The 27,600-nt window shown below is 39.7% G+C and overlaps 1 protein-coding gene across 3 annotated transcripts in view; it reads left to right on the forward strand.

Annotated features, from left to right (window-relative positions):
- The window catches only part of RUNX1T1 (RUNX1 partner transcriptional co-repressor 1), a 108,172-nt gene that overhangs the window by 25,296 nt on the left and 55,276 nt on the right, over positions 1-27,600 (forward strand). Inside the window, exon 1 of one of the 3 annotated variants that reach the window (XM_072327721.1) lies at positions 8,019-8,396. The exons of the other annotated variants lie outside the window; for them this stretch is intronic. Coding sequence (XP_072183822.1) covers positions 8,390-8,396 — 7 coding nt within the window. The 5' untranslated portion in view covers positions 8,019-8,389. Of the gene's footprint in view, positions 1-8,018; positions 8,397-27,600 lie in introns of those variants that run through there. 3 annotated transcript variants of the gene reach the window in all.

Below are 27,600 nucleotides of genomic sequence, written 5' to 3' on the forward strand. Positions count from 1 at the left end.
AGAGGGAAAAAAAGTCTAGCTTGGCTGTATCTGCAAGCCGCTGCTGTGACAGTTTTGCTTAAGGAAAATTCTCGCAGATAACAGTCCCAAGCTACATTAAAACTGTCACCTTGCGTTGTGTCCAGGCTCTTACTACTCCTCTTTGCTGATGTTCTCCTAGTGTGAAGTGCTATAATTTGCTCTTGGTATGAAATTCCACTTCATAATCACCTCTATGTTCCTCTCCTGCTTCTCTTCTGAACTGTTACAGCTAAGCACCATGTGGAGTACAACACAGATAAAATAAAACTATGTAAAAGCTTGTGTTTGTACAGATCCCTCCCTGTTCCTTAAGAAACAAAGATTTTGAATGTTAACTGTCCTTAGCTGTGATTGGATTCATCTGGGGCTAACTAAAAGCACAGATCTTCTGTCAGCCTCTTTTGCATCTGGGGACTTTCTCCTCAGATTGCACAACATTTGGTGAATCCATTTGGGATCGGTTTTGGTAGTGGAAACTGACTGGGATGTAGAAGGGTCAGGAGATGGGCCCAGGATCGAGGACAGAGGGGTCGTACTGATGGCAGAGAGAGGAGAGGAACTCTGAACTGGCAAGTGAGAAAAAAAATGCTAGAAAAGGTGTAACTAAGGAAACAATGGAAAGGCGGAGGAAATTTATGGAAATCAATACCTTGCCTTTGTCACTCAAACAATAATCCTTTTCCATCATCAAGGGCTGAAGGACTGTGTACTGATTATGCTGTGTTTCTAGACACTGAACTGCATTAGAGCAGTTCACTTGGTGATATTGCTTTGCCATTTTAGCAATTACAGGCTCTGCCAGTGGGTTGTCCTATTATAACTGTGAGAAGACTCATCCATAGCCGCTTTTCTGTTAAGACTTAATTTTCTTCACGTAAAAAGGTGCCCCCCTGCCTTTATTCCATTAGATCTTCTCCTTCATCAGGGAAACTTAAAATATTTGATGAGGAAGTGGCTTTCTCACCTGGCTCTGGAAAATAGCTTAAATGGAGAAGTAATGTTTAGCTGTTACGGATACGCTTGAATATTTATTTACAACCCCCATTCATTGCACTTTTGAATTTACTCAGAGGTTGACTGGTTTAATACAAAAATAAAGGTATTAACAATAAACAGCAACATACCGTGCAGTGCAACTGCTATGATGCTACTGGTGCTGCTGTTTACATGAGTGCGTACAGTGGCCTGGTTTCCAGCCCGCTGTACTGGAGGCTAGTGTAAGGTTTTGTTGTCTGATATAAGAATGAGCTCTATCTTCTGAATGCTTATCAGCCTTTTTTTATAAGCTCATTATCCGTTTACTGTTGAGTACGTACACATATATAATGTATATACACATGTATTATTCAGCAAAGTATCATTCAGCATAGTATTTTCTAATTTCACTTTTTTTTTTTAAATAATATTTTATTGAAGAATGCTATTCTCTAATTTCACTTCTTTGACTCTTTTCAATGACTATTGTGGTTTGCAAATCTATATTGAAAGTGCTCAAGTGCTCAACAACAGTAGATTCCTATCAGGGCTCCTTTGAACAAAGCTTTTGTACGATTATAAATGGAGTAAATAAGTACAAATTGATCAATACTTGACAGAAGGGCGAAGAAGGGAGGTCAAGAGGTAGGAATATTTCCATATAAAACATTTTCCCTGTTGAAAATGGCAGTAGGAGCATAAATAAACGTTGTGTATCGCTGTGTATTTGCTCCACCTGGTGGATTTTCTTGAAAGTGTTTTTAATCTTTGCTGATAAGGGAAACTGTCTTTAATTAAATACAAAACATACGACCCAGAGTAAAGACAGCCTTTTAATTCAGAGTAGCAATAGCACTGCAAAAGACAGATTTGGGAAAGCAAACATTAAAACTAGGAACTTCTCTTGGCCACGCTCGGTCAGTACAGTAATCTCCATGAGAACATAGAGTTTCCAAGCAATTAATGAGGACTGTTTACTTTTGGACTAGGGCTTTGTAAATAAAAGGTCCCAAAGCAAGACTTGTGAGGTTATGTGTCATCAGGAGAAGTGAGGATCTGCCATGTTGCCTCCAAACCCACCCCACAGCCAGGAATTCTTGAGCGCCCTGGTAAGAAGGGCAGCGCTACTGAGAAGGAGTTCTGCATTCAAATGTTAGCACTGTGCATCAGCATAAGGTCTGTCTGTCATTAACCTAGCTTTGCAAACATTGTTTTCTTTGGAATTCTTAAGGACTCGATTATGCTTTGATCATCGCATTGTTCTCCTTAGGTTATTTTTTTCCTTTAGAGTGTAATGGTTCCCTAACAGAAGGTGAAGTTTAGAAAATAGTGTCTCCATATGCAAGGGATTTGGAGACCTTTTTATTGTCTTTAAAAATGTCATTCATAGTCCTCATTAGCATTTATTGTTGCAAGCTTACAAGCAGAAAATGTGAAATTGGTATGTCATGAATAGCTCCACAGAGCTCGAGAGCCCTGAAATTTTGCCTGCAGTGTGGTGTGGGGCAGGCATTGAGAGAAAGCTGTCCAGATGGCTGCCAGCACAGAGCCGAGCTGCAGGTTTTTGTCTCTGGTGCTGAGAGGAGGGAAAGTTCACTGGAGCATACGCTATCACCCCTTGCGTTTTAACAAAACTCACTCGCCATCAGTCAAAACGGGGAGGTGGTGACATTGAAACAAAAGTTTTCAATATAATGTAACAGTCCTTGTCAAATGAATAAAATATGTTTAGTTAGTGTCACAAATATTGACGCGTTACGAAGAAAAATGCAAGGCTCAAATTTATGGCAAGTGGTTGATCCTCGTTCACAGAAATATGCTCTCACGTTATCTTTATTATGAAAATCCCATGCATTGAAATGACATTGATTAGAGGTCAAAACTAGGGTTAATATACTACAGCAGGAGGAGTTTCCCTACCCGTGTTGAACGAGCAAACACTCTGAGCTTCAAGTCAAAAGGCAACTGATAGCTTGAGCTCCTCCCCCTTTTTTTTTGGGTGTGTGTGTGGGGGTAGGGGATCTTAAAATATGTCCCTATTTGAACAGGACCAGGTATCATTGTTCAGGCATCTCTGGGGCACACCAGCCGTGTTTCTTCTTCTGTCAGTGAAATGGCATCTTCAGTATTCCATTGTGTCCTTTCAGAAATGATAGCAAATCAGTATAAAATTTTCCATAGTGCCTTGGTGATGTTAATCCTTAGATGATGTGGTAATTTTCTTTGAATATGAATAAAATTAACAGTCAATTCTAATTTACTTTGCCTCCATTGTAGCAAATACTTTATTTAATAAAGATGTAAGGGAAAACTTGATTTAGGTCAGATGGAGCAAAGGAAATGGGCACCACAGCAGGTGTGTACATGTGACCATACCCATGTGTATGAAGTGTGCACGTAGAGTACAACAGCATGTTCTCTGAAGGACTAAAGCCTGTGTTGGCCCTCCTATTCTTAAGCAATTAATTTTCAGTTGACCTATTCTTCTCCTCCCATGGATCTTTATATGTCATTTTTATTGTTTTAAACTTGAAATACACCTGAAATGCCACTCAGATTTCTGACAGCTTTCAACAAGAATGATTTTTTTGGTTCCTTTTCTGACCAAAGGACAATGGGCAGTCTAGATTGCCATGCCTGTCCTACTACCAAGGTTGGTTGCTTTTTTCTCAACAGATAATTTGAAATCCTTTTTAGAGGACTAGTTTTTTATTTTACTATTGAAACAATGTGACTTTAATTTTCCTTAAGAGAAAAAAGAGAAGACTGTTTTCTCATCTCCAATTTATTCCAGTATTCCTTTAGTTAGCACTAGGTGTAACATGATGAAGAATTTTTATTAGACAAGCAAGAATATTTACTTCCCAACTTGATAAGTGTAGCTTTAAGATATTAGGTATTTGTATAGGTAATCTCAGTCTGTGTTTCACAGAGTTATGTATGTTTTAAATGTCCCATTTGTATTTTCTTTTTCCAAGTCCAGAAAGCCTTGCCAATAAGGAAATGCTTAGGGAAATGTTTACTCTTGTTTGGCACATGTTTTGTGTTGCATGTATTAAGAGCTGCTGTTGTAGATAAGCGCATATCTCACTGGAATATTTTAATTCTATTTCCTAGTGAAGAAATAGAAGTTTATGAAGATGTGGCTATTATTAATACCTCGAGATCTTTTGTGATGGCACAGTAGAAATGGGAGGGTAGTTGCACTGTCATGGAAAAAAGTCGTATGGAAGGTACTGTGGCACATCATGAGTAGGCTGTTGTTGCATCAGGCAATAGGAAATCACTGGCAGCCAGAAATCAATGAGCATCTCCCGGAGGTGTTGCCTTTGCTGTAGTTTGGTTTGACGGTCAACTGAAGAAAGTTAAGAAAGCATCTAGAAGTAGTTGTCCTGTCTCCACAATCAGCTCTACAGCTCGCACATTACTTGGGTTTGCCCTGTCAGTGGGATGCCTTAAGAAAACACTAATAGCTTCCAGCTGGGTGGAAAATCAAAACGTTTGGGGGCCGACAAAACTAGTGGATTTGAATTTGAAAGCCCAGCTAATGCCTCCATTTTTATTTACCACTCGCCCATAAAAGATTATTTTCCAATATGTCAGCCTCATTTGGTGGCCAGTGGTCTGAAAGTGAGAGTGGAGCAAGCAAGCGGGGAAATCTGGACATTAGTGAGTCCGCCCTTTCAAGCTGGTGTGCCACTTTGTGGGATGGCCTCTCCTCGGGCTGGGGGGGTCCTAATGACCATTCATCAATGCTCGTTGACTGATCATTGAGTGCCTTCTCATTCAGTTTATCAAGTCTTGCACATAAAAAGTCAGAATAAGCATTATTCAGCTTTGTTAAAGCCAACTAGGAGTAAAATGCTCCATTTGAACCCATTTTGCCCTTGGTTTTTCACTTTGTTAATGCAGTCCTGCTTAAATGAGTGCTTTTATTGGGTCGGTTAGAATATCTGAAACTATTAATTCTCTTGTATTGAATAGCTGGTGGCAGGCCAGAGCAGATGGGGTAGAAAACTATTTGGTTGGGTGTATTGCTTTCAATTAGGATCAATGAGGTTTCAGCTCCTTTGAATTAACTCACTTAATACCCACTGTGTGAAGTCACAATGTATCACAACAGTCTGCTCTAAGTCGAGCGGGAAGTTGAGAAGTCCTACAGAAAATCTTTGAGTTAAATTCTTCCTTCACTGTTAATAGAGAGCTTTCATTAACTACAGATGCGTTTCAGTGGACTTCAAGTCCCTCTTATTAAGCTAGGTTTAATCTGAAAGCAGTTTCTATGCTTTCAGATGGTGGTCATTTGGAATTTTTCTTCTCCATCAAAGCAGTGCAATAGCAACTTCATATCAAATTTGGTGGGGGACAAATATATAAGTATGGAGGCTGCGCTGCTCACTTTTACTCATTTCCAAAATTAAAAGTTGTCAAGGATTAATTAAAATTACTTTGTAGTCTTTTGAATGATTCCTTAAGGAGCCACCCAGGAAGGACTGAAGGTGCTGCCCTGCCTGAAGGTTGGCTTCTGGATTTTAATTTCTCTTTGTATTCCTTTCATTTTGGTGTCACTTATAACACCGACTCTTGCGATAATGCAGAACCGTGCATTTGTTTAAACCAGAACCGTGCATTTGTTTAAACCATTGCATTTCCTTTCCTCAGTTGGGAGATGCAGAGAATAAAACTGTTTTACAGAATGGACCGTCCAGCCTCACTTGGCCTGCTAAAATTTCAGGACCGGCACAAAGACTGTTAAGAGCAGTCTTCAAATGACTGCTATAAACGGGGTGGGGAGAGAGAATAAATATCCACAGATATTTATTCAGGGAGGGCTGCCAAATGGGTTGCAGCCTGCCTCGGTGTATTAAATAATGAGAGGGAAAAACTATTCATGCAGCTGGCTGCTTGAGAAAATGCTGAAGTAGTCTCAGATGCACAGGCATTCTGTGAGCCCTTCCATGAGCAGACTTCTAGGTGAGAATCTCCAGGGATCCAGGTTTTGTTGACATGGATCAATTTAAATGGCAATTACTGTAGTCAGATAACAGCTTAAAAAGGCTTTTTACACACAGAAAAGATGCATAATCACACAGCATATGGAAGTTCAATTTTGCGAGCTGCAGTCTGTGGATTTACAATGTACTGATATTAAGATCTACTTTTAAGAGTGAATATCGTTCGGTTTTATTAAAATGCGTCATACCTTTGACACGTTACTTTCTGCTCTGAAGTTGATTCGGGCTGCATCTACGTTGATGAAAGATTGTATTTCCAACTGTGAAAATGTTTTTCCTTTCATGTAGAGTACAGCATTATAAAAAGAAAAACAGCTCGGTGAATACAATACTAACTGCCTGGTTTTAAAGAGTGTGGTGAATAATAAAACAAAAAGAATGCTAAATTCTTTCAAAGCCTTGGTGGTGGAACGGACTTTGGTGTTATTCTTTCCCTGCCCTCCCCTGTGAGTGCATTTTGTTGTGGAAACGTTTCCATGTTGGGATGGTTCTTTTGCACTCGGGTGCAAAAATCCATCACACAGAACTTCACTTACAGGGGATATATCTGTTAAGCTTGAAGGAATGGCCTCCCTCAAGTAGAGATGCAGTACCTCGTTGGCTGTGGAATATTTGCTGGGGTGAAAGAAGCTGATGTTTGCTTCTCCCATCCCCCCGAATTCACTAGTGCTGTGCTTGGAGCCCCTTGTTTAAGCGAAGCTAAATAGTGGCACTTGGATACCCTGAAAAAATTATTGTGGAAACGCTGGCAAATGAAGTGACTCATTTGTTTTAAGTCAGAAATATTCATGAGTCCAGGCCGGATGTTGGAGGGGTTGTTATTTTTCACTTAATTTTGCATGTGTGTTCTTTCCTAAGTAGATCTTTATCAGCTCTGTGGCAGCTAGCGGAAGGAAAAGGAAGGCCTGAAAGCAGGGCTGTTCTCTGCACTACAGGCAGAAGGTGGCATAACACAAAATCAAGAGATACATAAATAAGTACAAAAGGATGAGTCTTATGCTGACAAGAAGGCAGCTTCTGAAGATCTGCCTGAGAGCTGCTGGTTTCCTATATGGGTTTGATTGTGTACTGAAAGGCAGAGTCGAACCAGAACGTGTGTGCTAATTGCTGGAGAAATGCTCATTACTAAAACAGGAGGTTTTGCAAGCAGTGAATTGAAGGGGAGCTGGAAAAAGAAGATATTTTTCCTCGTGCCTGGAATTCTGTGCAAGGCTATACGTGCTACAGAAGGCATGCGAGCCAGGCGTGTGCTTCTTCTAAGAGGCAAGGATGTTTTACAAAGGACTAAAGAGGGACTGCTGAGAGGAAAATAGCCAGCTTTAGATAAAGCACTATAACAAAGACTTGTAGTTTTATGTATCATGGTGTCCATTAAAGCTTAATAGGGAAGAGTGCATTGAACCTAGCCAGGCATACGTTTTTCATGTGAAGGATAAACATTGGAGGGGTGTGCAAAATCAGAAACTGGGAGGACATGATTGTTTAGCTTTTGAAAAAGCTTTATAGGGAAGATTTTGTTTTCATCCCCCATGGATCACCACGCAAGGTAGAGGAGAGTAAGCTGTGAATGTTTGGAACATATCAATGCAGGAATCCCAGGGGGTTAAAAGCACTATAGTAAAATAAAAGTGGTCTGCTTTCTAAGTGTGTTCTATTTTACACATACTACTGAGCATCTGAGAAAGGGAGTGATTTTGATACTCTGTTCACCATAGTAAAACAGCATAATAACGAACAAAGTGTGGGGAAGGGAGAGGAAGGAGGGGGGACCCTCTTCTCTGTCACAGAGCACGTTTTGTGTTTCCAGCTAAATAAACAAACGTAGTCCTACAGAGTTCAAAATGATGGCTGTTAAAATAAAGAATGAATTTGTTTCCACTTTTGGAGGAGAGCCGATCGGAAACGATGCTTTCCTCTAATTGCTTTCAGCAAGAGAAGGGGTTAACTTTTAAAGAAAAATGAATAATTCAGTGTTGAGCTTATCACTCCACATTTTACTTTCTATTCTTCGGTCATCTGGAACTTGGTGTGAAAGGTAGAGTAAAAGGAGTCAGCTGAGGGGAGCCAGGGTTGTGATAATTTGCACACACATCCCTGTCATTGTTCTGCCTGAAGAGACAGGGCTGGGTTCAAGGCCACATGTGCTCCTGTCATCATTCACATTTCTGCTCCAAGTGCAATCCAGAGTGTCAGCTCTCCATCTGTCTTTGCCTGGCAAACGCACGCGCCCAGCATCCTGCCTCCAGCGACGCTGCCACAGCCAGCTCCGATGGCCCCGCTCGCGTCTCCCCTCTCATTCCAGAACAGGAGGCACTGAGCCCGAAATAAGCCTGCTTTGAGGAGAGAGCCATTTACAGGGTGGTATATTTTATCCGAGGATGCCTGGTGAGTTAAAATTATCGTAGCTCTTTTGCTTGTAAATGAGGAAACGCTAATTGTTTTTTGATAGTTGTTTTTTTTTTTTTTTTTTAATATAGATGATGATTTGCAAGCTGATACAGGGACGGAGTGCTTGGGGGATGCTAATTCTGTTGTGTGTGTGTGTTTGGGGGAGGGGAATGCGAGCGAGGAAACTGCCCAAGATGCTACTTGCAGCAGGACTGGGTGGTTCGGCGCAAAGGGATGGAGATAGCAGAAAGTGGCCGTGTCCGGGGGTGTGGGTCCCTGCATGGGGGGTCATTCTAGCAGGGAGAAAGGCAGCTTCGTGTTGTCCTTAGGGACTGTCAGCTGCACCTCGGGTCTGGGGATGTGGTATCGGGGGAGGTCAGTTGCAGCTGAAGTGATCTCCTTGAAAAGCTGTTTGTGTCGGAGGAGTGAGAGAGATTTATAAACCGAATTCTTGTGGCATTGTCCTAAATCGTGGCGCTTAACTGTCACCGGGCAGATTGCAGAAATATGTTAATGCAAAATAAAACAATGAAAAAATCTGCTGAATGAGAGAAATTGCTGCCGTGCTGGAAATTTTAATAGATTGGTTTCCTCAGGAAAATATTATCCTTGGATCTTAGAATCACTTGTTTTCATCAGCAGTAGCACTTATCAATTAGACATCGCTTCTCTGTGGGGTGATTTATCTGAGGGGTTTGCTCAAGGATCGACCGCAGTAGAGGGGTTGAATCTGGTGTGTGCTGTTTGTTTATTCCTTTCGGGTAAGGACTGGGCAGAGACATGTGCCTGATTACAACAGCCTGTGTCTCGATAAAAAAAGACAGCGCCGAGCCTACAGCTGGCTGGTTCGTGTGGATTATTTGGGTAGGACAGGCAGAAGAGGCTATGCTTGATCACAGGGAGTCTGTGCACCTCGCAGATGGTGTTTTGAAACAGTATCTGCCAGTTTGCTGCAACCGCAGTTGCATGTAGGTATTGCCAGTTGTTGGAGGAATGTTTTCCTTTTAGGATTTTTCTACATGGTCGTACCCCACTGCTGGTATGTTTGCTGATCTCCTGGTTGTAACGAGGAAGTGGGCAGAGTTTGCTCAAAGCACAGGGCTAAGAGGATTTATATGGTTGAAATATGGGCAAATTAATTTGCATAGATAACAACTGAGGACTACGAAAGGTCAATTTAACCCTTTAAACCTAAAATTTGATTTGCATGCATTATGTTCCTTGGAATGCAGTCTTCATTAGAAATATCACGGTAATTCATTAATTTGGAAAACTGCATTCTGCCTAATGTGGCTTCACTGACATTTTCCTTGTGTTTGTATGAGACTGTTCTTCTTGTGCGGCTTTCTAAATCTGTGCTTTATTAAGATATTTAATTGTACTGAACTGACACCAGCCCAACAGTTTTGATCCTCATGTCTATCATCTGGGGTATTAGCAGACAGTATTGGAACTCCAAGAGCAGAGGTTTTTGAGAAACCTATTAAGCCTTTGGCATTCAAATTACTTAATCTACCTGCTGGTTAAAATTTCATGTATCTTTAATCAAAATGGCATGCGCTGCGCTCGAGTATGTGTGCCCTTATCGATGCTTGTGAAGCTTTACCACTGAATAGACGTTTAATTTCCAGCATTCCCTCAGAGCAATAGCAAGCAAGAAGTGTGTTTTAATGTCAGCTCCGAGTGTTAGAAAACCTTGCACTTGGATACAGAGAATACACTAACAGCTGTGACTGGGAGCATGTGCCAGAATGGAGATACTTGAACAGATCTGACACTTGGCTATTTTTGACACCCATCTGCACTTTTTTACTCTCCTCTAGGATGAACTGCCTCTCAATCTGTTCACAGCATATTTTAGCCCTTTAATATTGTGGCGTTGGGTTTTTTCAAATGGGCATTATTAGCCATCTGGGGCAGATTTTGTATTTTAAAAGTAAGCACATTATGTACAGAAGATTAAAAGGATGTGTATTTTTATGTAATCTGATATTATGTCAGAGCCTTTTGTGTGTGTGTGTGAAGTCTTGAGTTCAGAAGCATCCCTTCACAGTAGTTCTGACATCCAAAGTCCTCCTTATTTTGGAGAAAGAACAGGAAGTAATAAAAGGGGGCTCTGGTTTATGTGTAGCGATAACACTTTCACACGGAATACATTTGCTCTTCAAAGGCCAACCCTTCTTACCGCTGTTACGGTGGCTGGCCACTCACCTTCCTACTAACCCACTACCAAAAGCCAGGGCAGAAAGGCTTGCTAATGAAACACTGTAAAAGCCATGGAGATCTCTGCTAAGGCATTGCTGTGACTCAGAGAAAAGTCCATCGGAAGGTAATCCTGTTAACGGGAAGCTCCGGTAACCGAGTTAACCATGCTGTCCTTGTGTTCAGGGCTCGAGGAACTGCTTATCTCTAAATAATTGATGTTGGAGAAACGGTGTTCATATCTAATCCTGTATACTGGTTCATTTGATTACTGTGTTTTCTTTTCTACGTGTATATATATGTATATATATCTATATCACTGTTTATTCCAGACTTTATTTATGAAACATTACAAATCTATCAGTCATTTTATAGGACTTTCAAAGAACAGATGTTGGCCTACAAAATGCTTTATTATTGCCCATGGCAGTGTTCAGCATGGTTTCCTTAAAAGGACAATCAGTGATCACAGTCATTGTAGCCCAGAAATAATACTGTTCTTTCAGAAGATGGCCTGGTATTAGGTCAGACCACCCTTTCTTTACTTCTGCTCTCCAGATGTGGCTGCTACTTTTTTTTTTTGTTCTTTTTTTTTTTTTTTAAGTTCGTGTTTCAAAAAAAAAAAAAAAAGGAAAAAAAAAGAAAAAAAAAGAGGGTTTGTTTTCAAAATCTGGTTTTACTTAAGATATCTCCATCCTGGAGTGCATTTCATAAATTGCCCACATATTTTTCTTAGCAGAGAACTTAACTGGCTGTAATTTTTAACACATGGCCACATCATGTGATATTTTCAAAACATTTGCACATAGCTTTAAGAAGGTCCCAGCAGAAATGATCCATCATCTCACAGCCAGCCTGTTTCTTAACAGCATATCTGCATTTTCCATTTAGCAGAGCTATATATTATTAGCTTACATTTTGGGTAGTAAAACAGTGCATTGCTGATTGTAAAACATGAACTTTATTATCTGCTGAAAATTGATTTGGCATTTATAGCCACTGTGTACTAGACTGGCTTTCTGGTTTTAACATTAGTGCTTGCAAGTGATGATTTGTTTAAAGAACAGAAACAAAATTGCCATGGACATAACTGCGAGTGTCCTAGTAACTGAACATTTGGATTATCCACCTGTTTTTTAAATACATGCTTCTAAATGCTGTTCTGCAGCAAAAGTCTCCTAACAGTCTATTAACTGACTTGTTCAGTTTTAAGTTGCAGTTGCTATGCTGTTATATTAGGACAATTCTGTGTCTTATAAAACAAGTTTCCTGCCAAACAGGGAAAATGTGTCTGGAAATACTTAAGTCTGAGTGTTAACCTTGCATCATTATTCCAATCATCCTACATAATGTCTTTATCTTAGGATTCCGATAGCAGCAAAAAGCTCCTTCCTTTGGAGGACTGTGGGTCATGGGGTTCCTCAGATATGCAGTATAGGTTTCAGGACACAACATTATAATGACTGCTTTTCAAAGTTTTAAAGTTTCTTTATTCTTTCTGGTAGCAATAAATTCCAAAGTCTGCATGGCACTATTGCACTTATTTCAACCCAAGGGGCTATGAACCATATCTTGCTGCATATGTGTGGAAAGTAATGCATGCATTGTGGGATGCAGATCATGCTGCTGAAAGAGCAGTAATAGATACATTTTTTTAAGCAGCGTCCCAAATGGTCTTTTTTTCCATGAAGATTTAGTGATTCTAATCTGAGACCCTCACTTAGCTGGTCTTTCCTTGGTCCGTGCACAGCTTATAGCGACAAGCACATCTTGGTTTGAGGACTTCAGACTACATGGTAGTACATAAATGCCTATTAAGGCATAGTCATCATTGCTTGCTAATCAATGTAATCTGTGTAAATTTTTTTTTTTTAATTAATTGATAAAAGACTTGAATACCAGTGCACATTTGAAAGAAATGAAGCAGCTGATTCACGTAAGACTACAAGGGGACGTGATATGTGGTCATCTGCGAGAGCATTACATATGCCTGTACCAGTTCTCTGGTTGGTTTGCTGCATCCTTTTGTTGTCAAACTATACACACAAAATCAACCTGGTCTTTTACTACCAGATCAGACTAAGGCTAAGTGCAAAAGAGGACTTCGACACTTGAGACAGTAGCTAACTTCAAAATGCAAAGCTGCAAATGCAGAGTTGCATGCCTTTGGACTACTCAGCTCTCTCCTAATCCCAGCTGCATAGCAGTTGCAGCTCTGAAGCTTTCCAAGCACAGATATCTGCATCTGTGCCTGCTAAGATTTGTCTCCATGCTGTAGGGTTAAGCAGTGCTGAGTTCACGCCTGTGTCTTGCTAGAATAGAAGCATTTCTATATCTGGGTTGTTTGAACAGTTGGATCTGGTAGGTAATCTGGGAGAATGTCCAATGCCTATTTAGAAACACTGGTCGCTACACAAGTGCAGGCTTATTTTCTGTTCCCAGAAATGGGTGTGGGTCAGATGAAGCACAGGGTGAGTGATGCTGGGGCAAGTAGAGACTGAATTGGGAAATCCATGGGCCTAGCAGCACTTGGATCTTCTCTTGTACACAGACACAGGCTAGCCATGTTGGGCCTCTTGGTGAGGACAATCCCATTCAGCATAGTGCTATATTACTACATTTATACATAGTTAATCTGCGAGGCTGGTGGAGCCCTTGCAGTGCTGTGCCATGCTGTGTTCACTGGCTCAGCTCTCCATAAGCTCAGCTGTCTGCGCTGTGTTGCATTCTGTGATGTGTGGGACTAGACAGAGATTATTCCCATCCCAGAGAACCTGCTCCTGACTGGTAGCGTTCTCCTGCCAAAGGAGCACAACGTAGAACTAAACTTGAGTGAGCAGAAGGAAGATTTGAATTTATGGCTTTTGCTTTTAGAGTGAGGCTTCCAGTCAAAAGGCAGCTGAACTAAATCAGAAATCATCTTTTCCATCTCTTAAACCAGTTCTACTTGCCATACTGCTGAAGATGAGGATATGGACATCTTTTGAGAGGAGGGAATAGAGCTGTGGGTCCTGCATCTCCAAATCATTGAAGCTCATTAAATGCAGGAATAAGGCATCCTATCCCCCAGGATCTCCCTGTTGGTGAGATGGAGGCAGCTGCTGGTCAAATGTAACTGATTTGTTACTGTCCATCTCATGAGCTACCTGATGGGAAGGTGGAGAGATGGATGGAGTCGGACTGTTAGAGGTTTACAGAGATAGGATGAGAAGTAACCGGTATAAGGAACAGGCCATGATAAAATCCAAAGCAGGTACCAGGATGTGAGGATGGTTGCACACTAAGGGAAGCTCTCCAGAGAGGTGATGGTATTTCCGTTACAGCAGCCGTTGGAAATTCTGTTGGCATCTGATCCTCTGGGCAGAGGGACTCAGACTTACTGCTCTTCTGAGACCCCTTCAGCCTGTGTGTTACCCTCTGCTACTGCCAGGCATTTCCCTTCAGCTGCTTCGGAAATGCGTCCTGAGGTACTTGGCCCTTTGCACTATAGGGAAGGGTGCTAGTGCTGGTTTTGTGTTCTGTTTTGGGAGGAAATTTTAGCATTATTGAGCTTCTGGGCAGCAACAGTGAATTATTTATCAAGCCAATTCCTATATCACTGCTTGGTCTGTAGCTTGCCGAGTAAATTCTGCCTTGTGTACTGCTGGGGAACCAGGCTGTTGAGCACAATGCAGGCTAACAGGGTACACCTCCTTACCCCCATGTATTTTGCAGAGCTGTGTTTGCACAGAGTGGAGCTGGATTTATTTATCTGTCCTGGGTTTTTTTTTCTTTTTAAAAAATTTTCTATTTTTTATCTCCCAGCAATTTATTCTCTATTGCCAGTTAGTGATGTTGTATGGAGCAGCAGCCTCACTGTGAGCACTAATTGCAGGGACACTTGATAGAAAAAGACAGTAGAAATGTTGGGATCTGAGATGGGTCTATGGCCAGCAGCGCAGTTCTGTTGGCATATCCCAGGGAGTCACCTCTCAGGTCTGTCCTGGTGACACAAAGCACCTGGCGGTGATGTTCTTGCAGCTGTTTTAGGGCTGCAGTGTCCACAGAGACACTGAGCTGATCCAGCTTCTAAAAATCTCTGCCCAAATTCCTATGGCATGAAGCTACAGCTTTGCTTGAGCTTTTCCATGATGTTGCGTAATGAGTTGTGTATTTATTTCTACTTCTTAAAAATAACTTAATTTTCTTGCTCTTGGGATCTGGCAATCTTGTAAAATTTTCATGAGGAATAGTGGTACCCACACATCCACATTAATTTAAATTATCCATCTATTTCAGTATTAATGTGAATATATGTTCTGAACCAGTGTCTGCGACTTTAATCTCCTTTTAAATGGATACAAAGCCTTAACTCAAAGGTGGCAGGAAATCTTTCTGAAGTTTGAAAGGAAATGTCGTAAGCAGTGGATGCAGTTATTACGAGCGTTGCTCATATGGTTCTCATTCATTATGGACATGGAAGCAGGCTGTAACGAGCTCTGCAGCAGTTTTGCATATTGACAATACCAAGCTGACAAAGACTGAAAGAGCTGTTGCAAGAGAACAGTGAGGGGAATCAGTATTGATCACGTCTGGGAGGAAAGACTGAGGAATAAGGAAGAAAAATGTATTTTGGTAACCCTTGGAGTGTGCTGTAAGTTCATGCAGATTTGGTGTAGGGTCAAAACTCTATCGTTCTCTATTAAAAAAGGGGTTTTGCTCTAATGAATTGAGATTTTAGGAAGTGGGATTTGCATACTTTTAACTGCTTTCCAGTGAGGTTTGAAATGATGATTCAAAAAGACGGAATGTGTTTAAGCTTTTGAAGTCTTTTGCCCTTTTCATCTTACTGGTATATATTTTCTCTTTTAGGGGTTAATGCAGTATCCTGTCACCTGCAAGCCATTCCCAAAGCATGTCTATGATTTAACTTTGTACCCTTTCAGTTCTAATGCTTTACGGGACTTCTCTGTACTTGCTTGTAGCCCACTTTTCCGATCCCTCCTTTGCACTTCATGTGCAGGTTATTATAGTCCCTCCTTGTCTTTGATTCTATTCCTGATGCAAGCTCTACTGTCTTATTCTGCTCCTTAAAGGACTGAACTCCAGGTTTAGTGACCCTCCTTAGAGGGTCATAGAGGGCCTTCCTCCTCTCTTCATTTGGGGCTCTTCAGCGTGTTGTTCTGTGAGTCACTGGAACACCCATGACTCAAATAGTCTTCCTGCCACAAGGCTATAGTTCAGGAAATGTGCACAGACTTATATCATACGAATATTAAGCAATGATTTGATAGTTGCTTCTAAACTGTGCATTCAAATTTTTTGGTGACACTTTCAAGCCATATCAGTGAACGTATATACACCATCTTGGATTTTCCCTGTAGCTGTTTTATAATCCACACATCTGCCATCTCCTTTGACTTCCTCTTGTGTGATTTCCAACTGTCATTCCTTAGATTTTTAAGGGAATCTTACTTTAAAGGATTTTGTGCCTTCCACAGCACCAGACACATTATTTGTGGTTAGCAATTACAAATTAACATTTATTGTTTTAATTTTATTTTTCCAGTCCATTTCACCACATAATTGTTGATTGCATAATTATATCTGCTAACTTTGCATGCATTTGTTTGCGTTCCAGTTAGGAGAAAGTTTACTAACCAAAGTTTCAAAGAGGTCATTTTGTGTGGATGGTGTTGCTGTTTCTCCCAACTATTTCTTTGCTTGGAACTGTACAAGTACACTGGTTTTAACTTCTTAAACTATGTACAAGAAGATCTTTTATAAACAAGGGATCCAAAACTTGACAGATTTGAGGGTACACCCAGAGAAATACTGAGTGATAAGGACTTGGAGAGTTAGTAGTACAGTAAAGAAGGCTGAAAGATGCTTGTTAAAGGAACTTTGATTGTGTCTGCAAAACAAAGGACATAATTAGAATGCTCAGCAAGGTCAGATGATGATGGCATTGAATGATTCTGCAATCTCTGCAATAGTTTATCCTGGCTTTGGGTTTGGTGTTTTTAATTTCTCTGCTGATAGAGGGAGGACAGTAATAAAACTTGGTCTGTAGAATTCAGGTGGTACATATTGACTCCATTCATTCTTCCACTGTGCAGTAGGAAGTCCTTATTGCAGGGTTCTGTAACAGGTAGCTTCACCAAAGCTCATTCATGCCAGTTCTTGGCAGTACTTATTTTACACTAAAATCACTAGTAGACTGCATTGCATCTTCAGGAACAAAAGCAAAGACCTTTGGATTTTTTTTATTAAATCTACATGTGTATTTTTCACTTTTCTCAATTCTTATTAATAACTGTGACCATTATTTTTTTAAACTTAGAAATGGAGATGGAAAACTTCTCTTCAAATTCTGTTAGTATTCCAGTATTTGTTAAAAGTATACTGAAGAATATTTCTATTGTTTTGCTAATTTACTGACATCTCTCTTATTCTCTGTTCTTGAAAAAGCAAATTTGTTTTTGGGTTTTCTATATTTAATAAGCATGGTTGCTGTGCAGGTGATGGATCTGAGCATGAAACTTCCACTGAGAGCTTGGTATGAGAGCAGAGTCCTTGGAGCACGTGTAGCAAATCCTCTGCTGTCTGAAGGATATTCAGTGGCACAGTTTTTCCTTGTGCTCTGCAGACTGCCTGGGCCAACAGGGCCATGTCCTGTGCCATAAGCTCTAGGCTTGCATGTTGGCTTCATCCTCTGACATGTCAATTGCTTGAACAGTAATTTCCAACTCCTTTCATTCTGAGTAAGGAAAGCAGTGATACTTGATCTTCAGAGAGTGACAGAAACAGGATTTTTTAGCTTATGCTGCCTTTAAGTTTTTGCTTCGAACCACTCTTCAGAGCCTGTAAAAGCTCTAAAGATAAAAATAGTACCTGTGTGTCAGATATTGACCAGCATTCCTTCTCAGAGCCACAGGAGAAATGATATCCTCTCTCCTCAGTTGACTTGTGTGTTCCTTCAGGAAGAGCTTTGTGGGTGTTGCTGAATAAATTGTTTTTTCTTGAAGGAATACAGAAAAGCATGATGCCTTGATTTAATCCTGACAGCAGCAAACGTGATTGCACAGTTCTGTCTGGGGCACTGGTTCAAGGCAGTCTTGAAAGAATGAACGCCTATTACTTAATCACCAGGAATGCTTAATAGTTTTGTCACAAGTGTTTTTCTTTTTGGAGGCTGTAAGTGTTTTTGCTGTCTTGCCACGCCAGATACTGAAGACGTGCCGTGATGAATTACCCAATGGGGATTCTGCTGCAGAAACCGATGCTTGCTAAAACAAAATCAAAGCCTTCTTTTGTCTCCTTTGGTCATTACAGTAAGCTGCTGGATTTTAAACATGTCTGCTTCCAAGGATGGGATATGCACACATCACTGAGTGCAACTGCTGGCTTTTGAAAGGCTTTTTGCTACAAAGTAATATGATTATGCAGATGTTCTGATACTGTTCTTTAAAACAGTTGATTGCGGGTCTGATCATGAAAGATGATCAGCAGCTAGCATATATCATCATCTTCAGATCCAAACAGGTTCCTTTGGGAGTCAGCTGTACTGTTTCAGTATGTTGTAATTAAATTGAGTGCTGTTTAGGTGTCAGAAATTACTTTATAATGCAGGATAATGGTCTTAAATAGACTTATATGCAGAGTGCAAATCACAGTCTAGGAAGTTTCCCTTCAAAGCTATCTATTAAGAAAGAAAACAAGCACCCCAATTTCAGCAGGAAGAGGGAAAAAATAATTGACAAAAACAAGATTGATTTCTGATCTAGTCCTTTAACATCCTTGCATTAGAGTTAATCTGGACTTAATATACATTAGAATAATGTGTTATTTGTGAATTCTGCTTGTAAAGTGCTTCGTTTGAAATACTACTAAAGGAAATAGGTTTGTATTGCTTTGTTTTAGTTAGGAATGGATGGGTGAGGGGAGATGCCTGTCAATCAGTCCTTTAGTGTTTGGAAAAACTCCTATATGTGTAGCAAGTACTCAGGTGTGTGGCTCTTGTGAGCTTTCAAGCAACATTAATTTCCAGAAAAGTTTGTGAGAGTTGTGAGTACTCAGCATCTTGCAGAATTAGACTAATGAGAAGAACGAGAAGGGTAATGTTGCTAGGAAAATAATGGATTTATATGCATACTGAGAGCTGTTTGTAAATCAGCAGGTGGTTTCTAAAATATCAGAAATTAGCAAAATGTTTACTGATGTGATTTCTTTCAGAAAAACAAACACGTTTAAAAACACTTGAATGTTAAAACTTCAAATGAGAAAAGCTGATTTTCATTTTGTCAGCTATCTTTTTACGCGTGCTTTGAATGCTCACATTTCTCAGGCTTGAGGATCTCATTTTGTCCTTTTTGTTTCTTTAATAGAGAATCGTACACACAGGTCCGAGTATTTCCCGGATAAAAATAGCCACAGAATGTCAGGTGTCTGGTAAAAATAAAAAAATTAAAAAAAAAAAAAAATCCAATTTAAAAATTAAGAAGCTATCTGCATGTGTGCCAAGTTCCACACACTGTTTTAAAATGCAACCCTGACCACTACCCCTAACTATCAGCTGAACCGCGTGCAACTTCTCTATAAAGGTTTCAGGTGTGATGGAGGAAGGAGTGAGCTCAAAGACATTTAATTCACTTTCTTTTCTCAGCTACTGAGTTTCACAGCAAATCTCATCTGCTACCCCTACCCCCCAATTCTTTCAACAATTGTACGGATGGGGAAATATGTGCTGTGCTATATACATAATTTAGAACAATTGTGCTAGCTTACGCCCTAAGTCTTTCTTCATCTATCATTTATCTCATGATGCTATCTTTCGTACTCCGTCCCCTTCAGTAAGCACAGCCTGACAGGTCTCCTGGCCTTTACCTTCCACCGTAAAAAAAGATGGAAAAGCCGCTTGGCACCACCTGGAGAAGATGAGGCAGCCCTGGAGAATGGTGCTGTAGGAGCAGGTGACTGATGCAGAGAAATGTGCCAGTCTGGGGACGCAGCTGAAGGATTGTAGTGGGGAAGGGGGTGGGGAAAGGGAGAAAAAAAGAGCAGGAACATTAATACATCTTCCTGAGGTTTGATGGGACATATACTGCCTACTGTTCCATCTGGTGCTTATGATAGCATGGCATATTAGCATGCTGCAAGTTCATAATGTATTCAGGGCGAGAAAACACCACTTGCATACCAATTGAGGCATCCTCTTTCTCAGAGCTGCCTTTGAATTTCAATGATGTTTATGCCTTCTAAGCCATGACTGAGCTGAGCGTTTCCGCTCTTAGAGGAATAGCAGCAGTGAGGGACTCTTGCTTGTGTGGGTTTTTCTTCTCCTGTCTTTATATTTTTCCTCTTCTTTTTCTCATTATTTTTAAAATTCATTTCTTCCTGCTGTCTCCTCCAGATTTATTTTGTGATGGAAGTTTAGAGGCAGGTTGATTTTTTGGACTAGTTAATTATGTCACTTCTGTAAATATTCACTTCTGTTTTAAGATTTGAGTCTATTGTCTTTTTTGCTAATCTCCAAATGCTGAATGTCCTTTTTAATGACATTTTGATGAAATTAGTCTAAGAGCAGTGTCATGAAGCATTTAAAAATAGCACATTACAATTCTGCTTTATATTCTGATTGCCTGTGCTGCTAAATTAAGAACAAACAATACTCTGAATTCTGCATTTCATGGCAAATTATTTGCGCCCTGCCTCTTCAAAGGTTTGGTTTTAACTTGGAGTGTGCTGCCATAATAGGCGAAGTATCTGAAGCAGAGCAGGCTTGTAAGTCTTTGTTGGATTGAGGTCTTTCTATTGATCCCCTTGCAGGAAACGTGCGTGTATGTTCATTCTATTTCTCCTTGTTCCATTCTCCTTGAAATTCTGCAAGGATCAACACTTGTCTTGTGACAATCTAAAAAAACTCATTGTCGAACCTCTTTGACTGCACATTTTGTTGCTGAACTTGTCAAAGACTGTGGTCCTTTTATGTCTCGGGGTTGTGAAACTCTTGGCAGTCCTCTTCCTAGTAGGTTTTGGAAGTGTGATGTTTGCACACACAGGGAAGGATATTTGACGTGGGATTTTCAGGGTTCTGGAGTAATATCAGAATACTCATCCCATTTACCTCTCTTGGTTATTGTGCTGCTAAACCACTGCTTCAGAAGTTTGGAAAGTTCTAACCCCCCCAAAATAGACCCTGTTTGCTACTTGGGAGGGCAGAATAGTAAGGCAGTATCTCTGGTGCACACCTATGTAATGAATGTGTGTGGTATCCGGTCCTCTACCTGCACAGCTGGGCTCCTGCCCAGAACCAACGGTGGTTTGAGGCTTGAGCTTAATCTTTAAAGCGTGTGGATGTAGTGCTAATATAACTTTAATCAGAATGGACTAGGTAGCACTTTGAACTCCTTCACTCTAATTTGGAGTTAATCCACTTGATTACTAGAAAAGAAAAGATCTTCCCATAGTTCTGATCCTTTCTTTCAAATATACCCAGCTGTGATTTTTATAAATATATATTTTCAGGCAGCCGTTTAGGCACTTTTGCATAGATAAGACATGAAAAATGCATTAGTCATCTTGACAAAGAACAAATTGGCTGCTTTCTGTTCACTCTCTCAGTATCTGTTGTCTGATGGTTTAAGAACATTCCTTGTTTACTGATAGTGCATTTAGACCTAGATACTAATGTCTTGGCTTAAATGCTAATTATTATTTTTTTCTTAATACATTCAGAAAGGCTAATGTTACTGAATAGGAATGTGGAGGAGGTAATGTGGGTAATTTAAGCAAGTTTAGTCAGCACTTACAAGATTCTTGAAATGTTTCTTGATGTCCTACAGAACTGTTAACATCTGCACGGCTTGTGAGAAGAGTCACATTTATTACAGCTGTATGCTAGTTAGAATGTGAAAGAAAAGGAGGGATCAGAGTTAAGAATGAAGCAGCTGGTTTTCAGTACAGAGATTTATCATTTTACTGTCATTACAGAACAACTAAACTCTGCTTGGACTCTTGCTTCAGCTGCTGTGACATGGCAGGTTGAAGGCTTGGGAATAGCCATCAATAGATACAATCCAGCAACATACATGTGGTTTAAAAGAAAGCAAAGCTTTTACATAAATAATCACAAGTGAAGCTGAGCATTACTAGGAGTTGTTCCAGTATGACATAACATGATGCAGAGCATGTGTTTAAAGTCTACCTTTGAAATGACAGAAAAAAGAGAGGTTGTTTTGAACCATAAGACAAATGAACAAGGTCCCAGGCCTGACTGAACTATGTGTTAGTACCTCAGTGTGCTGGCTTTGCCTGTTGTTCTCTCTCTTTTTGTGCTCCAAGAAAAAGTGAGAGAAGGATAAACAGTATCAGAATTCTGTGTTGAGTTTCACTCACAAAAATGACATATATATTTCCAGAATCAATTCTGTCCACATTTTCTTTGTCCTTTCTCCCTGTATTTTCTTCTGAGCCACTGAGACAGACTCGAGCCCAAGCTATGACAGTTGTTGTAACAATCTTCATTCTGTTTCAGTTAAGTTCAAAGACTTCTGTAGCTTTGTTTTTTTCATTTATCTATTTCATGTGAATGAAAGCTAGTATTTCTTCTGTTCCCTCTGGTTACTTTAGCTTGGTATGCTTGCTCTTACCTTTGTCCCCTAAATGTTTTAAGTGAGCCTATTCTAATTTTGCTCAGTTAACTTCTTCATACCGTGCCTAAGACTTTCCCAGTATGAATGCCAGGATCTTTTCCTGTACCTCTGTCATGGGTTAACCGAGAATCTACCTGCACCCATGACAGGGGAATAGACGGCCTGCAGGGCCGCTATCCCGAAAGGAAAAGGGAAAAAGGGAAAAGGAAAATAAATACAGCGGCAACGATCTAAGGAGGCACACTTATTTACTAAATACTATATCGGAATACAGAATAATACAATATTATTGGAATTAAGGCTAACGAATCAAGTAAAATAAGAGTGAGTCCCGAAACCGAGAGGCCTACTGTAACTCTAGGCGAAACAGCTGGAACGCTCCCACACGGCTCCCCCCTTGCTGGTAAGGTCCAAGAGAGCGAGTCCAGCACTGAAGTGAGATTAAATAGAGTCCGTGTCATATGACTGACCGTGATGTTCTCTGGGACATTCATTCTTCTTTTGTGAGCAGCACATTCATCAAAATTATCCATGCTTTATCATGATGTTATGTTGCTGTTGTGCAACTGAGGAAAATGCACATCTGTATTCTTGTTCTTTACAGCTCTCTCTAAATAGTAACTCTGAATCCTCTTCTAATACATTCCAGTATGAAACCTCTTGTGTGTTTGGTTATAGTGCAAACAGATACTCATTAATAAACAGATACTGGGTCCAATAAGGAGCTTTGTGATGAAGAGCACGATGTTCTGAGAACTCTCTTAGAGCTGGATGAGGTATATCTATCTACGGGCACTTTCAGTTCTTCGTATTGTGATCTATAGCAGATGTCCACTGCAATAACCTTGTTTGCTTTTTATGCTTCTGTCTAACCTTAGACTTTTCACTGGTACAGTCATCATCATTTAATTATAGCATATGGCACTGTAAGAGCACTAACGTGTAATTACTGTCTCCTCTTCTTCCATTCTCCTGATACCACAGCACAGGCAAAGTAAATTTTTTAACATTTCAATTATGAAATCCACTGCATTTGATCCAGCGGTGCTCACCACTTCTTGCATTCTGCAGTGGTGGTTTTAGTTTCTAAAAGTTTATTTCCACATAGTCTTGTGGAAACACATTTTATCTTAATTTTGGGTTGGATGTTGGCATTGGAACAGAATTATGTGGAAAAGCGAGTATCTCTGTAAGTCAGAGCCTATAATCACCTTTGGAAATGACCTGTTAAGTTTCTAATAGGTAATTTGTATGCACAGTTACCGAAGCTACTTGCTCTGTTGCAATAATTATGAAAAAGATAATGGATAGGAAATCATTTGGGAACAAGTATTCTTATTAACTGGTTTGCATTTCATCCAGGTACTCTGATGTTCCTTCCTCTCCCCTCCCCCTGCTTTCATAATTTGGAATTTGCCTTGGATTGTTGTTGCAGTTCAGTGATCTTTTATTCTTTCATACATATCCAAAACAGTTTAAAGCTTTCTAGGCAACTACTGATGTGTTTTACATAATTTATTCCAAGTGGAAACCATAAAGAAACATGTCCTCACAGGAGGTTTCAGTGAAGTCAGTATCTTTCTATGCTTTTGAACTGGTTGTACCACTGGGATTTTGCTTTCTTACGAGACATTTGGAGCCAGAAAGATGTTTTATAAAGATCTGTATGAGCTGCCCTAGTATTTATTATTTCTGCCCTTTTTACCATTTTACCTCTTTAACTGATGATAGATTAGGAAAAACAAACAAACAAAACACCTCAGGTTTTGCTCAGCCTTCTGTTTTTTGATGCAAGAATGACGCTGATTTTTGGTGAAGTATTTTCAAAAATCATGTATTATGGCATGTCTGTAGTTGTCCAGCCTGGGTTCCTATACCTGGACACTATGTGTGACTGTAGGCATGCAGTTACCTGATGTGCCACTTGCTGTGTTTCAGTTACTGGCCATTTGCTATAAAAAGCCATATTTAAAACCAGACTAAGTGTATAAGTAGAGGTGTATAGAGGTGTATGTGCAAGCAAAAGAAGGATGGAAAGAGGCTGGAGCATGGAGCATAGTTATGTGGCAGTAGGAGGCACTGATACTATTCTTCTGGCTGCAGCCAGTACAACAAAGGTGATATTTGAAAATTTTCTATTAATTCAGGCTTTTATTTTATTTTATTTTATTTTTGAGGAAGCAATGGTTGTAGGCAAAATTTAGAGAAAATGCTCAACATTTCTGCACGCACTGCAGTATAGTACATACTGATGTATACATAAACAGTATCATAACCTTCCTTTCATGTATTGCATGGTTAACTCTCATATGGTAAAGGAAAAACTTCTCTTAAACTATCTTCCTTCTACTTCGTGAATACCTTACCATTTATATTTAGTTTTCAGCTCTGAATCTGTCTGCTCATGGTACTATATCGGCTCCCTCTGGTGGTCAGCAGTCACCTGGAACAATTTCCAGTGGCTGTTAGCTGGAGGCTGCTCCTAACCACTGTTTCTGTTTTACCTGACACCAGCATGGCCTCTGTGATTGCTTCTGCTGCTTGGGATGAATCCCAAATGTCTTCCCCCATGAAATCAGACCTCTGTGCTGCCCTCTCAACCATTCTCTGCTTGACTGCAAAATTTCTTTTCTCCCATCTATTGACTGTACTTTCTTTTCTCATTATAATAACTCCTTTTTCTCAATGATGCAAATACATACATATCCAAGAAGACCCAAGGGGGATGTTGTCGGGATTGAACACCAAATGTATGATCAGGATATATCTGTTTCTATAGCATAGAGAGAGTACTTCACATAAGGATCACATGCACAAGAAACCCACCATGTTACCAAGGGTTAAGTGCATTCGCATTGAACATTCAGAGTTCAAATGCGTCAAGCTTCTTTACTTTGTCAATATTTCTCTTACACTTGTAGCATTGAGTGGTTTCTCTCTGGTGTCTGACTTCTCGCCCTGCCGTTTCCCCTCCATTTAACATTCCCTTCAGTGTAATTGAGGACTATTTCTTTCATCTTTTTCTAAAGCAGAATGTAAAAAGAAATATCACAGCGAGTATTTTTGTATACACAATCAAGTAAGTAAAATTTAATTTAATATGTAAGTGCATGTGTGCACACATGCTTATACATGTACAACTATGAGAAGTTGTACTGGTCCACAGTCAATATTAAATGACTTAGTTTAAATTGTGGGTTTGCCTGTCTTGAAGAAAATGAGGACAGATCCTATAAATGTAGAAACTGTTGTTTTTTATGTGTTTGTTGAGAAGGACAAATACCTTTCATGTGAATCCGCTGCATGTGAAACAAAGAGTGTTTTGTACAACTGTCTAACATGGTAATATTACAGTATATGAAATAGTTTTAATATTTTGCTAATGCTTCCTGTGGTTTCTGTAGTAGTCATTTTTTTCCTTCAATTCAGACATTACCCATGTGATTTTTTTTTTTTTTTCTTTCTTTCCTGTCTGGTATTTAAAATTCAAAGGCAAGGATGGATACTTCAAAACAAGAAGGTTGTAAGTTTTTGGGTTTTTATTTGGTGCAAGACTAGAAGTATTATAATGGTTAATGCCTAGAAAAGTTGCATATAATTGCATGTAGTGAAGTGATCTCTACTGGTTTGCCTGTGAATGCTTTCATAATCTAAAGTTTAACAGATATTCATAATTTTTTTTAAGGACTGTGGACCAAAAGGCTTACCCAGCACCTCTCTTCCTGAGGGAACTAACCTGATTTCTGTGCCAGTGGGTATCTGTGTGAATTCACTGCAAGAAGTTCAGGCTGGTTTTATGTTGGTGCCACGTCCATAAGCTTCTTCCTTTCCCCCCATCCTTTACATGCTTATATTATTAATTATTATATTATTGTTTTAGGCCAGACAATTGTTTTGAAACATCCTTTTATTAATGGAAACCTTTTTTTTTGTGAGCTCACTTGTCAAAGTAGTATCACCTCATTGAAGACAACATTTGATGTGGAAGGTCTTAATTTCACGTAAAGTCTGAGAATCTCTTTCCCTCCTTCCACATGCCCTACTGCAGCTTTCAGGTGTGATCCAATGCCCAAAATAAAACATGGTGTGATGTGCAACATCCAGGAGGAACTGGCTTGAAACTAATACTATTTCTCACACTCTATCTAGGCAGTCGTTCATGTAAACACAAGATATCTTTAATGGCATCATTTGGTAATGTGAAATAATAGTCTCCTAGAGTTTTTACTTCCATAACTGTCAAAATCCTGATAGATAGATAGATGATAGATAGATAGATAGATAGATAGATAGATAGATAGATAGATAGATAGATAGATAGATAGATAGATAGATAGGATAGTAAGTTGCTCTACTTAGAGACTGTCACTGGATGATACTGAGATGATCTTTTGCTCTATGGTTTCACTTCTCCATCAACAGCATTAGCAAGAGGGAAACAATGGCATTATCCAGTGGTTCCTAGGGGAACTCTGTTTCAACATACGTTTTTCACTGATGGATTAATATTTGATTTGATGGAATAGAGTCTCCATCTTTCCTTCTTTCTTCTTTTCGGTGATTGTAGAGGCATTCTTATCTCCTAATTTAGCTATCTGTGCTAGGTGGCAGAAATTAGGCATCCTTCTTACAACAGGAGTGTTATTTGTAGTTGGGAAGGCAGTTCGGAGTTTCACCAACCATCTGATCTGCCTTATTGCTATGGTCTTGCTATTGCATAAGAAAACAAACTTTTCATTGTTTGTAATAACACAAACAAGAATTAAGTTCCTAGACTATTGGAACTGTGAAGTCTGATAAAAGGGGGATTTTGGAGCTCGATTCTCACATTGAGAATTATTCTGTCATAGAGTGGTCAACATCAGTCCTTATCCAACCAGATCTTGACTTGTGTATGGCAAATTTCTCATGAGCAAACTGAGATATATATCTATTACCTTCTCAGTAGTTTGTATGTCATCCATTTAGATGTTTAGATGTCAGCTCCTACCATAGTATATCATTCTTTACAAGCATAAATTACTTATGGCATGTTTTATAAATAGAAATGAAGGTTTTTAATAGCATGGCTGAAATCACTTTTTTTTTTTTTTTGCTGGCAGAATAACTTTACACCTTATGTTGTCCTGAATCTAAATACCTTATTTTAGACTAGTTTATCTACCCTGAAATTGTATTAGAGACTTCAGTTCCAGTTAAGTGTAATGGAGTCCTGGCATCAGCACTCTCCTAGGACTTCTCTAAAATGAGTATAACTATGCCTTAAACTCTCTCTCTCTCTCTCTCTCTCTCTCTCTCTCTTTCTCTCTCTAACATTGCATAAGTGCATTAAAATGGAGTGAGTTGGACTTTTTTTGGTTCAGAGT

This window comes from Excalfactoria chinensis, chromosome 2, assembly GCF_039878825.1.
Source record: "Excalfactoria chinensis isolate bCotChi1 chromosome 2, bCotChi1.hap2, whole genome shotgun sequence".
NCBI classification, from domain to species: domain Eukaryota; kingdom Metazoa; phylum Chordata; class Aves; order Galliformes; family Phasianidae; genus Excalfactoria; species Excalfactoria chinensis.